General features: G+C 35.1%; 1 protein-coding gene across 1 annotated transcript in view; it reads left to right on the top strand.

Moving 5' to 3' along the window:
* Positions 1 to 11,371, top strand: part of scarb1 (scavenger receptor class B, member 1) — a 13,791-nt gene extending 2,420 nt beyond the window's left edge. The window contains exons 3-14 of the mRNA XM_060895793.1: positions 753 to 894; positions 1,641 to 1,844; positions 2,405 to 2,500; positions 2,631 to 2,746; positions 2,916 to 3,082; positions 3,480 to 3,598; positions 6,750 to 6,823; positions 6,948 to 6,999; positions 7,237 to 7,383; positions 7,664 to 7,708; positions 9,169 to 9,229; positions 10,756 to 11,371. Coding sequence (XP_060751776.1) covers positions 753 to 894; positions 1,641 to 1,844; positions 2,405 to 2,500; positions 2,631 to 2,746; positions 2,916 to 3,082; positions 3,480 to 3,598; positions 6,750 to 6,823; positions 6,948 to 6,999; positions 7,237 to 7,383; positions 7,664 to 7,708; positions 9,169 to 9,229; positions 10,756 to 10,766 — 1,234 coding nt within the window. The 3' untranslated portion in view covers positions 10,767 to 11,371. The remainder of the gene's footprint in view (positions 1 to 752; positions 895 to 1,640; positions 1,845 to 2,404; positions 2,501 to 2,630; positions 2,747 to 2,915; positions 3,083 to 3,479; positions 3,599 to 6,749; positions 6,824 to 6,947; positions 7,000 to 7,236; positions 7,384 to 7,663; positions 7,709 to 9,168; positions 9,230 to 10,755) is intronic.
* Positions 11,372 to 12,745: the final 1,374 nt, after the last annotated feature.

Genomic DNA, 12,745 nt, shown 5'->3' with positions numbered 1-12,745 from the left:
TATTATTATTATTATTATTATTATTATTATTAAAAAGTGATGCCACTTGAGCATTTTTAGTCATTTTCATACATTTGGTTGAATTATTTTAGATCCTGATAAAACATTTCATTGACACACGCATATTTGCACATCTCTGAGATTATGAGCTGTTACTCACTAACCCTAAAGTTATAGCCATAATCAGTTCTTCATTCATCTAGTTCTAGTTCATAAAAGGACATCTAGTTCATGCAAGGACTAGTAATTTATATATATATTGTCTATTTTTGTTTTTTGTTTGTTTGCTTGCTTGTTTTACATGTACTCACCAAGATATTAATTTTCATTAAGCAGCATGTGCTTATTCATTTATTTTTAAGGATTGGACGAGTAGCATATTTGATGAGTGGACAGTGGTTTCCTGTTTTGCAAAAGATCCATGTGACCTATGCTTAAGGAAGCACATTTTGCCACATATAACCCTCAAATCATGTGCATAAGATTTTGCAGTGTGAGTGAATTGAAAACATGTGATTCCCATAACGTTTTATTTGTCCCTTTTTATTAATTTTTTTATACTACTTTCTTTATCTTTCTATTCCTTTCTTTTCCTACAATAAGGGAAGGAAGGGTAAAGAAAATACGCTTTTGTGAAAAGATATGTCATCAAGTTCTTAAAAGTGCTATTGCTGACTTGGCATTTGAAGCACTTTCACTCAGGATACATAGACAGTTTCATCATTCAACTCACTAAATCTTTCTACTTTTAGAGAGAAGCGCTGGAAAGACAATATCACGTTCCATGACAACAAAACGGTGTCTTATCTTGAATATCGGCAGTATTTCTTTGAGGAGAGCATGTCTGTAGGCAATGAGTCTGATGTGGTCACCATCCCAAACATGCTGGTTCTGGTAAGACGTTGTCAAAAAATTGGGAAATGTTGCTGGTTAGAAAGTCTACGTTAATTGTTATTCTTTATGAATGTGTGTGTATGTTACAATATACATACAGCAACTCCCCCCATATTCGGTTACCACGGATTCAGTCAATTGCAGTCAAAAAAATACATAGAAAATTCCATAAATAAATAAATTATCTCTCATCTTAATTGTGCACTGTTCTGAGAAATGTGATCAAATCTTACCTGGGATGTTAATCATAGCTTTGCCAAACATATCCACACTATATATGCTACCCAGCTGTTAATCACGTAGTAGCCTTCTTGGATATCAGCTCAATTCTCACAATATCATAGTAACTCTTATTTTGCTTAATAACTGGCCCAAAGATATCAAAACAAGAAGAGAAAAAAAAGTGCTTCCTTTAAACGAGAAGCTGAAAGTGATTGATTTAATAGCAGAAGAAAAAATAGCATATGCTGAGGGTCTGAAGGTGCAGGTCTCTATGGTCAAAACAAATATATAATATATATATATATATATATATATATATATATATATATATATATATATATATATATATATATAATATTAATTATATATATATATATATATATAATATTAATTATATACAAATAATATAAATATATACTGTACATCTGTTTTCATTTTTCACAAGAGTATGTGTGTTTTTAAAAAAGCCAATGTTTTACAATCAAGTATCTTTTTTCACCCAAACTTGATTTGTTGTGTTTTAGGGAGCATCAGTGATGATGGACTATTTACCCGTTGCAGTGAAGAAAATGATAAGTGCCACATTCGAAACTTTTAAGGAGGGCCCATTTGTGACAAAAACTGTAGGCGAGCTTATGTGGGGCTACAATAGCAAGTTGGTGGACTTTCTTAACACAATATTTCCTGGCTTGATGCCATTTAAAGGGAAGTTTGGACTATTTGTTGAGGTATGTAATCTGTGGATTCCTGTGTATTAAACCTTTGTGTGTATATAATACAAGATGAGTATTTTGTAACCGGAATAGTAATGATATAATCTGGAGTAAGCATTTATACACTTAAAATGTGGTACATGGTAGCACAGCAGGTTGAATTGCCACCTCATGTCTCCATTGGGTTTGTGTCTCATTTCACTGCATGTTCATGGTGTTTCCATGTGGGTTTCTTTCAATTCCTCCATTTTTCCTAACACCTCCGTTACAAAAAACAAGCATGCTCATAGGTGGCTGTAACAACATGAACGTTTGTTTGCATGGATGTGAATCCCTAACAATACTGCAATCCTGGCATCTCATCCAGGTTGTTTTCTTACCTCATGCATAGCGTTCCTAGGATAGGCATCTATTCTGGTTAAAGAAGTTAAATTAGTGAGATTATCCCAATTTTCTTTACTCTATATACTGTACTTAATTCTTTTTACTGCTACATGTGTTCTTTATCTTTTGTACAATCTGTGTAAAGTACAGTACAGTATATGTAACAAACAAAGGCTTCTCATTCATTATAGTTCAACAACTCCAACACTGGATTGTTTACTATCTTCACGGGTAAGGATGACATCAATGTAGTCCATAAAGTGGATTCCTGGAACGGTTTGAAGAAAGTGAGTTATTAAAGTCAGACAAGTTAAGACAGCTCTGTTAATAGCAACATATTTGTATTACAGTATTTATTGCTTATACTCATTTACTCATTACTCATTTCTCCTTTCACGTTCTTTTTAAATGGGTCAGGTAAACTACTGGAAATCAGAGCAGTGCAACATGATCAATGGTACAGCAGGTCAGCTGTGGCCACCTTTCATGACTACAGAATCCACTCTGTCATTTTACAGTCCAGATGCCTGCAGGTACTGTCTTTCAAGTAAAACACTTCATTTGGCAAACTATCCTGTTTCTGTCACATCTATATTTCTGATATTAGTTTTGTTATGCATTGTCATCTTTCATGTTCTTCAAGCTCATGTCAGTCCATTTTAAAGAATGTTTTCTTGCATAAAAGTTATGGATGATTTAAAGGTCAATGGAGCTGGTGTATGAGAGACCGGGAACTTCACAAGGAATCCCTGTGTATCATTATGTGGCTCCAAAAACTCTCTTTGCCAATGGCTCGGATTATCCTCCAAATGAAGGCTTCTGTCCATGCAGACAGTCAGGTCTTCTTGATGTTAGGTCTTGCAGGCACAGTGAGTGTCTTTGTACTGACTGAAAATTTACAAAGAGTTCCCAATTTCAAAAAGAAGAAGAACTATTATACTTAGTAATTTATTTATTGAGCAAAATTTTTTATTTTATTTGTCTACTTTTAGGACATGAAAATATGAAAATCTGATGATGTTTGTGTTTCTAGTCATGCAAATATTCAGAAACTCAGTACCCCATGTTCTGCACCGTATCAGTCATATAATACTTTTCCCTGTACCTGGGAATTAATTAATTGTTATGGATTTCTATGCTTAGCATTGAAATATGTAGTGTTCACATTTAGCATGTAGTTTGATAAATACATCTAAAAATGTATTTGCAAAGAAGTACTGACGGCAAACCTGAATATTAAAGTGATGCTTGCTTTGTTCCTTTTAGATTCCCCTGTATTCATTTCCCATCCACATTTCTACAACGCTGATCCTTTTCTTCTGCAGACTGTTAATGGACTAAGCCCCAATGAGAATGAACATGGACTCTTCATTGACATACATCCAGTAAGAAAAAGTATTCACATATAAATATCTACTTAGGTAAGCTTAGGGTCACAGTAAGAGTTTGGGGAATCATTCAATGCATTTTAACTGCTTTCCATCAAGTGCATTGTGGCTCAGGTGGTCATTTGTATGAAGGACTATTGAAGAGAGAAACTGCATCTAAACTACATGAAAATAATTACTATACTTTGACAATCAGTGTAGACCTTTGTAAACAATATAATTCATTGGTAGGCAATTTCAGCCAGCAATTTTTATTGTGCTTTAGTAAGTCTATTTGCAATCTCCTTAAATGATCTGATAAGGTAATTGGAAATTGGTATGAATATCAGTATATGACTGCCTTAATCAGAATTATATTATGTTTTTATATTACAAAGGTTACCTTGATTTTATAGAGAGATATTGTAAACTGGGGTTTATGGATCCAGGTCATTAAAATTACTAAGAGGATTTCTTACCTCTAGACTGATTACTGTATGTGTTTTCAGAAGGCCTTTTGCCACACCTATAATAATGATAAGATAGAAACTATTTTATAGGTTATGATAATAAGTTGTATAAGGGTCCCTATGGCCATATAAGATCCTAGTTATTTGCACAGTAATGAGTCTGATATTGGGCAGCTTTCATCCATTCATCATATTATATGCAAAAAAAAAAAAAAAAAAATGCAGATCAGCTAATTGCAGATTAGGGGGATAGCCGACCTTTATAACCTTGAATGTACTTAATCCAAAACTCTGGGCCTCCACTCTTAAGGTAAAGCTTTCCACGGTATTTTGTGGGGATGTAGTTTTGGTGCTTATTGAACCAGAAGAACATTAATGAGATCAGGCACTGATGTTACTGTAAGTGGGAAGGCCTGGTGTGCTGTCCTATTGCTCAAGTAACTACAAATATAAAATCTCGTACACACACAAAACACTTGAAACTATTCATAAAAATATTCCATCACTGGCAAATATGAACAATTTGTATACTGATGGTTGTTAATCTGCTGGCCCGTATCTGCAGGATTTTACACTTTGCACGTACAGCTGACTATGTATAAATGTAAGGTCTTATCCCAAGTTATTTACAGTTGACAACAATAAACATCTAACAATATAAATAGTAATAATGGCTTTGATTGATTCCACAACAAAGAATGATAATTTTACAATGACATGTAATTAATATACAAGCTAATATTTTAAAAATGTAATTCGTTTATTATAGTCTTCATGGAGTATGAAATGGAAGCTCTCTGAACAAAACCAATTCTATTGTTTGTACAAAATAAAAATAGTAGAAATATATTTTTGCATAAAAATGAATGATACATTTCTGATTTGTTTAATGGCATTATTTAATAAGCAGGGTTGCCAGATTTTATGTTAATGTCATGTATTGCAGACAGAAAGGTGCACTCCAAAAAGATTAAGAAAAGCAAGAACATTTTAGGCTGGTTCAAGTCTTTTTGTGTGATTTTTGTGTTGTATTTAGTTAAGTTCTAGGCCTGTGAATCTGGCCTTCCTATTTGATTTCAGTGTCTGACCTCATTAATGCTCTTGTGGCTTAATGAGCACAACAACCGTATTCCAAAACCTAGTAAAAATCCCTCCCTGAAATGTGGAGGCTGTTAAAGCAGCAAAAGGACCAATTAAATTAAATTAATGCCCATTAGAATTGCAAGAACATTCAAGGGTATGAGTGTTAGTTATCCACATATTATTGACCATATTTTGTGTGTGTGTGTGTGTGTGTGTGTTTGTTTACAATAATCAACAAGTTAGGGTTTATAATATGGATTTATTAGGATTTTTTAAATAAATCTGTCTTGTTACGTAGTTTTCCTATAAAGGGCTTAAAACACTGATGCGTGTTATAAATATAGATGGATGCCTATATTTTTGTGATATAAAAGACAGTGCAAACAGACAATACAAAACACTACAGGATAAATAACCAGTGTACATACTGTATATTGTACAGTACATTGTGCAAAAATATAGGGTTGTGAACTTTGTGAACAAATAGTGGATTTTAAACAAAGAGGGTTCTTGCAAATATATATACACTTCTGTTATAGCAGCAGTCGGATGAGGTATCGAAATGTGGTGTGCAAAACAGCAATTGAGTGAATGTGCAAGTGTGTGTGTGTGTGTGTGTGTGTGTTCAGTAATCATAACTCATAAAGTAGATTATATCTTATCATTATTGTATTGCATTGCAAAATGCCATCTGAGACAATCATACAGCATTGCGCTTCCTGCGACAAGCCAGTCACTAATTTTGTTGAAAAAGATATGTGCAAATACATCGAAACAGATAAACAACAGAAACACATCTTACTGTATACAGTATTTCTACATTTATACAAAAAAAAGACTATATTCAATTGAACCTTTAGATAGGTTGTCCACAGTGAGAACAGAATTAAGGTAAGAAATCGTCTTCAGGAACAGTGAATTTCAACAGCCTGGATCCATAAACTAAGATCAAAGTTTACAATATTACATAATAAAATCAAGGTAACCTTTATTTGTTTATAATAGGACAATTACATTTAAAATGCCAAAAAAGATAATATAATTATGATAGCAGTCTATATCACGGTGCTAATACTGATTTATCTTTGACCTTGAACAAATGCACTATATTGTCTACATAACTAAAGCCAAAACTCTGCAATGGACATCCTACCAAGGATATGTACAAATTAAATAGAATCATTATAATAATGGGAACCTTATCAGAAAAGTGTAGTTATTGTTTTTTTCCAGTTCAGCTGAATTTTGAGATAAACAGATGAATACAAATCAAGTGATCAGAGCTTCAGCTTGATTTCCTGATATCTCCCATTTAGATGTGTTAAACAACACAAAACATGGACTTTCTGTTTGAATGCACAGTAGAAATACTAGAATATTTGACCTGTAGTTCTTTCTAGTTGCCCACGTGTGCCCTGTTAGATTTATTGTTTAACCCAGGGGGCTTTAATCTGACTGCTTAGGGACAGGCAGGTTGAAATGTGGATAAGATTGAAGACCCCTGGTTTAATTAATTAATAACTTTGAATGTCTGCAGTTGGGTCCAACCTTTGGTTGTGTATACCATGTGTATAATGGTGTATGTTTCAAATAACTCATAATTCAGTGCTTTACAGGAGACTGGAATACCTATGAATGTGTCTATTAAGCTGCAGCTTAACCTGTTAATAAAGAAGGTACAAGGAATAACGTGAGTATAATCTTAATGTTGTTCTTCGGTGTGTACGTCATCTGTCTTACTTGTATGAATTAATTCTAAAAGCAATTTTGTCCACCTTTTTGTGTTTTTTTTTTTTTTTTTTTTTTTTTTTTAGACAAACTGGTAACATAGCTGAAGTAGTGATGCCCTTGATTTGGTTTGGAGAGGTATGTGTTCTGATTATAGATAATGATTTTAGATCCTGTTTTGAATGCCACTACATTTAGATGAGTGTAAAAAAAAAAAAAAAAAAAAAAAAAAAAAAAAACAACCTCAAACCCAGTGTCTTTTTTCTTTGTGATTCCATCTTAGTGAAACATGTTTCTTGAATTTTTGCTTTTATTTTTTTATCATTTTTAAAAATTTTTAAACGTTTAAGTGACCTAATCTACTATCTCTTCCAGAGCGGCTACATTGATGGCCCTGTACTCAGAACATTCCGTACAAACCTTGTAATTTTACCTATGGTGATGGATTATATGCAATACATCTTCATTGGACTTGGACTGTGCTTTATTATAGGAGCAGTGGCACTGCAAGTTAGTAAGAAGGTACATCTCAATGATCAATAATACACAAGTCACATTTAGAGGATATTTGGCAACTTCTTATTGTGTGGCTGTATTTGCATTTCAAAAAATATGCAGGTATTCAGATAGGGTTGGTCGGTTACTGTCTCTTAACATAATTTTTTTTGTTGTACCCAATCATTTTTTTGTTGTACCCATAACCTGGATGGACAGAGCTTTGTGAATACCACTATTTGGTCACTGCAGATGTAAATCTCACAAATTTTGAATCAAGAAACTTGCTGCGTAATGTGTTTTACAGATAGACGAGAAACAAGGGTCATTTGGAGTCACAGGAGACAAAGGGGTCAGCCGTAAATAATTAAACATTTTCATAAGATCAGTAGTATTAGTATTTGTATAAACTCTTTTTTTAGTCGAAATTTGATTGTAAGCTTTTTTGACACTGAAAATCAATTGTGGTGTTTTCTTTTAGTCCAATAATATCCAAATTAATGATCACATCATGATTGGGCTCTGCACAGTCACTTGTCTTTTAATGACCTGCATGCTTGCTTTTCCTGTTTAAATACACTTGATGTGAGAATCTTGCAACTCATGAATTAACATTTAATCCAAAACACAGCTTAACGTGAGTGAAATACTGTATACTCTGTCAGCAAAGTTACAAAGTGTTACTGTACATTATGAAGTATTTGCAATATACTATTGGCATACAGCTCTTTTTTTGTCTGGACCCATTCACTACTGCGCTGCATCAGTAAAAAAATTAATGAATTAAATGTTATAGAAATATATTTGAAGAATGTAACATTAAGGGGCACGGTGGCTTAGTGGTTAGCACGTTCGCCTCACACCTCCAGGGTCGGGGTTCGATTCCCGCCTCCACCTTGTGTGTGTGGAGTTTGCATGTTCTCCCCGTGCCTCGGGGGTTTCCTCCGGGTACTCCGGTTTCCTCCCCCGGTCCAAAGACATGCATGGTAGGTTGATTGGCATCTCTGGAAAATTGTCCCTAGTGTGTGATTGCGTGAGTGAATGAGTGTGTGCGTGTGCCCTGCGATGGGTTGGCACTCCGTCCAGGGTGTATCCTGCCTTGATGCCCGATGACGCCTGAGATAGGCACAGGCTCCCCGTGACCCGAGGTAGTTCGGATAAGCGGTAGAAGATGAATGAATGAATGAATGAATGAATGTAACATTTAAGTAATGATTCACATTCTAGCTTTCAGGGAATACCTGAAAAAACATTGCACCATTCAAGGTGTCCAGAAGAACTGTGTCAGGTTCTCCAAGATGTTTAGAAAAACTTTTCAGCTAAAGTTCAAATAAAATGATATGAAACTTAGACCGTTGCATCTTAGACCCTTCGCACAGTACTGTATATGATGAAGGAAGAAAAAATGAAAATGGCTGTATGACCGCATTGTTTATTGTAAATACTTTTTCATACATCACTGTGTAGAAAGTCTCTGCATGTACATATGATGGTATACATGTGATTCTTGCTGCATCTGGTGGTTAAAGCTGAAATAGAAAATTCAGTTTTGAGCAATACATTTGACTGTAAATTGTGCTACATTCAAAAGCACAATAGGTGTAAAATATCTGTCTAGGCATTTACAATCATGGAAATATTCTTGGAGCATTAATGATTATATGGCTAAATTAAAATGAATTATTGTTTAATTATAGGATTTACATTATCTGCAATGCTTATATGAGTGATTTAACAGATGATCCTACAGTAGTTATGGTTTAATTAACATTGGACCATTGGGTTTTTATACAGTCTGCTTATTTTTTTTAGGGAAGCAAAGACAAACATCCTGACCCAACTCACAACGAAACATATATTGAAAAAGATAAAGGTGGGTTTTCTCGTCTATAAACTCTTTCTTTTTTCTGGCTAGTGAAACCGTGTACAACAAATCCATCCATACTTTCTCTTTTCTGCTATTTAAGTTTTATATCTCTTCATTATTGCTATCTCTCAGAAGTTCACAAGGTATAAAGACAGTCCAAGTCCAGACATGACCAAGATGAATGTCCATCTGTCTTCCACAGTTATATTGGAGTGTATTTACCATATATTTACATATTATTATGTAATATGTTTAATATCATGGTGAATCGTGATATTAATGATATCAGTGATGGTGTAGGAATTACAGTATTTTAATATGGTCACCCCACTGTTTTGGGACCAAAATTATTTGGATAAATGGCTGCTCAGCTATTCTATAGCCATGTGTGTTAGTCAATCATTTTTATGATACGTACAACTAATCAGACAAATGATCTAGAGTTGATTTTAAGTATAGACTTGAAATGGACATTATATTATTTAGATTTCCCAAACTGTTGCCACAAATTTGACAGCACACAGTTGTCTAGAACGAAGCTGCAGCATTAACATTTCTATCATTTGGTTTCGTGCCAAATTGCAGTCACTGACATTATAAATGCTGTAGTGGATGAATTAGCATAGCCTCAGGTTCCTGTTCTAGGCTGAAAGCAATGGAGCCCAGTGTGGTTTTCTGCTGTTGTAGTCCATCCACCTAAAGGTGTTGATATGCTTTTCTTTTCACCACAGTTGTTAAGTGATTATTTGAATTACTATATCCATCTTGGCAGGTCAAACCAGTCTGGCCAATTTTTATCACCAGATTGACAGCCAACATCCCACACATTTCTGAATCATTTATAGACATGAATTTGACTTGAATCAAATGCAGCAGATAAGTGTTAAATGCAGGAGATGTCAACACTACAGGTGATCTGAATCCTAGTTAGTGTGAAAATATTGACTTGTATGTACCGTTGGCCACAGGACCGTTGGAACACAGTTCAGCTATAAACACAGATATGCAAACTAGCCCAGGATAAACCCAAATTGTGGTCAAACAGTCCAGGGATATCAGAGGCAAAGCAGAAATACAAAATGTATAAATAAAACAACAAGCAAAGAGCAATATAAAAGGCTTGGAAACGTCTTAGCAAAAAGCACAGAACATATATTTTGCGAAGAACAAAAGAAAACACAGAGTACATAAAAGGGGAGATAAGCAACAGGTGTGTTTAATTAGAAAGAAAAAGATTTTAAGTGGGTGATTGCTGATGGAGAAGTGGAGTTACTGGGGATAAGCTGTGTTTGTGTCACAGCAATTGAGTTTGACACCTGCGTTATGGCAGAACCTAAAGAGGTTTAAAAAAATTGTACATTTGTGAGGCACCATTTTAAGCATTGTAGTTTTAGCCAGTAGTTAGCTTCTGTTTAGTCAAGATGAGCATTATGTTATGTCTTTTGAAAAATCAGAAACTTACCAAACTGCAAAACATGTAACATTATAAGTGTTATATCTTTAAACTCATTCCTTTATTTTAATGTTTACAGATACAAATTAGGATTCCAAACCTGTGCAGATGTGAACCCATGATCCTTGGACAATGGAAAAACACCACTGGTCTACACAACATCAAGTGTAAAAGATCTTCATCTGCTTTCACAGCACTGACTTCTGTTGTAATTCTAAGAATCATAGGAAACTGATGGTGGTGTTTGAATTTGATGTAAATGGTAAAAGCTCAACCATTGACTTATTCTTCAATTTCTCCTGTATCCGAACTGTTTTTTTTTTTTTTTTAGTTGTTTGTGTTTTTTTTTTTTTTGTTTTTTTTTTTACCAAACTCAGTCTTCTTTATTCTGGGATTATCTCTGTGTAAGATTTCAACTGCATTTTATAGATTATTCTACAGTTCAAAGACTGTTTATCACTTAGCATTTCAGTTGACATGGATTTACAAAAGATCCTATTTGTTCCTATTTGTTTAAAGCACAAATGAGTTTCCTATTTTACTGTAAATGATGACTTGATCAATCAAGCTACCTCCAGTAAACTCAGCAGACTGTTCAGACTGATCATGTTGTATGTTTTCTAACTAATAGAACTTATGGATTTACCATAGCAGATTATCAAAAATCCCCCAATAAAACTTCTCATACACTTGCATTGACAGAAAGTTCATAGCCAGAGGATTCAAACTCTGTCTAATCTCTCACACACACCTTTGTGCACAAGACCAGAAGACCATCTTCTCTCCTTCGCTCTCTCTCACTGTAGTTATAACAGAGATCTGGTTCTGTCCATCTATCTGTATCGCTCTCATTAACTTCTTTCTTTCTTTCTTTCTTTCTTTCTTTCACACTTTCACATTCTATCGATATCCATATATCCCTGTTAGTGACTCTGATATTTATATAAGCTACAGTTGAGGCCAAAATTATTAGCCCCCCAGGAATTTGGGAACATTTTCCTAAAGATCTTTCCAATGTTTGCAGCATTGATAAAACTTGATATAATCAAACATTCCCCAGTGCTATTTAGTAGCTTTTGGTACATTTTGGAATATAAAATACATTTTTAGGCTTGCTTTATAATCAAATATAGTGAAAATGGGGTGGTCAAAAATATTAGCCCCTTGTGAATATTTGCTTTCAAAACACACCCAATTAATCAACCAGCTTTCAAAACACACCTAATTAATCAATCAGCTTTCAAACCACACCTGTGCAGTCAATTGGCTTCCTAACAACACCTGGGCATTCAATCAGCATTAAAGGACTCCAAGGAACAGGGCACTTGAACACATTATTGGGAGAGACTACTTTTACTCACCATGCCAAAGACAAAGGAAATCAGTCTTGAGCTCAGAAAGAAGATAGTGGAGGCTCATGATAAGGGGGAAGGCTATACTGCCATTTCCAAGCTTTTCACAGTGTCTAGAACCGCCGTACGTTGCATCATTGCCAAGTACAAGGAGACAAATTCTGTAAGAAACAAACCTGGGCGTGGTCGTAAGCGCAAGATTTCAAGAACCCTGGAGAGGAAAATAGTCAGAGATATCAGCAAGATGCCCCAGACATCTGCCAAGATGATTGTTGCTGACCTGGCCTCTTCTGGAGTTGATGTTTCAAGGAACACAGTTGTGAGGGCTCTTCATCGTGGTGGGCTTCAGGGCCATCGTCCCAGAAGAACCCCTTTACTCAAACAGCGGCACATCACAGCTAGACTGAGGTTTGCCCGTGAACATTTGAAAGGTAAAGATGAGTTTTGGGAGTCTGTGCTTTGGTCTGATGAGACTAAACTGGAACTGTTTGGGCACATGGATGTTGCTTATGTTTGGCGAAGAAAGGGTGAGGCCTTCAACCCTAAGAACACAGTTCCCACAGTTAAACATGGTGGTGGGAGCATCATGCTGTGGGGCTGTTTTGCAGCTTCAGGCACAGGGAGCCTTGTTCGGGTGCATGGCATCATGAAAAAAGAAAATTGTGTTGACATTTTGAGGGATAATATGCAGAAATCTGCTCGTAGTCTAGCCTTAGG

Source organism: Tachysurus vachellii, chromosome 20, assembly GCF_030014155.1.
Source record: "Tachysurus vachellii isolate PV-2020 chromosome 20, HZAU_Pvac_v1, whole genome shotgun sequence".
Lineage (NCBI taxonomy): Eukaryota > Metazoa > Chordata > Actinopteri > Siluriformes > Bagridae > Tachysurus > Tachysurus vachellii.
This window is presented reverse-complemented; position numbering and strand designations above follow the sequence as displayed.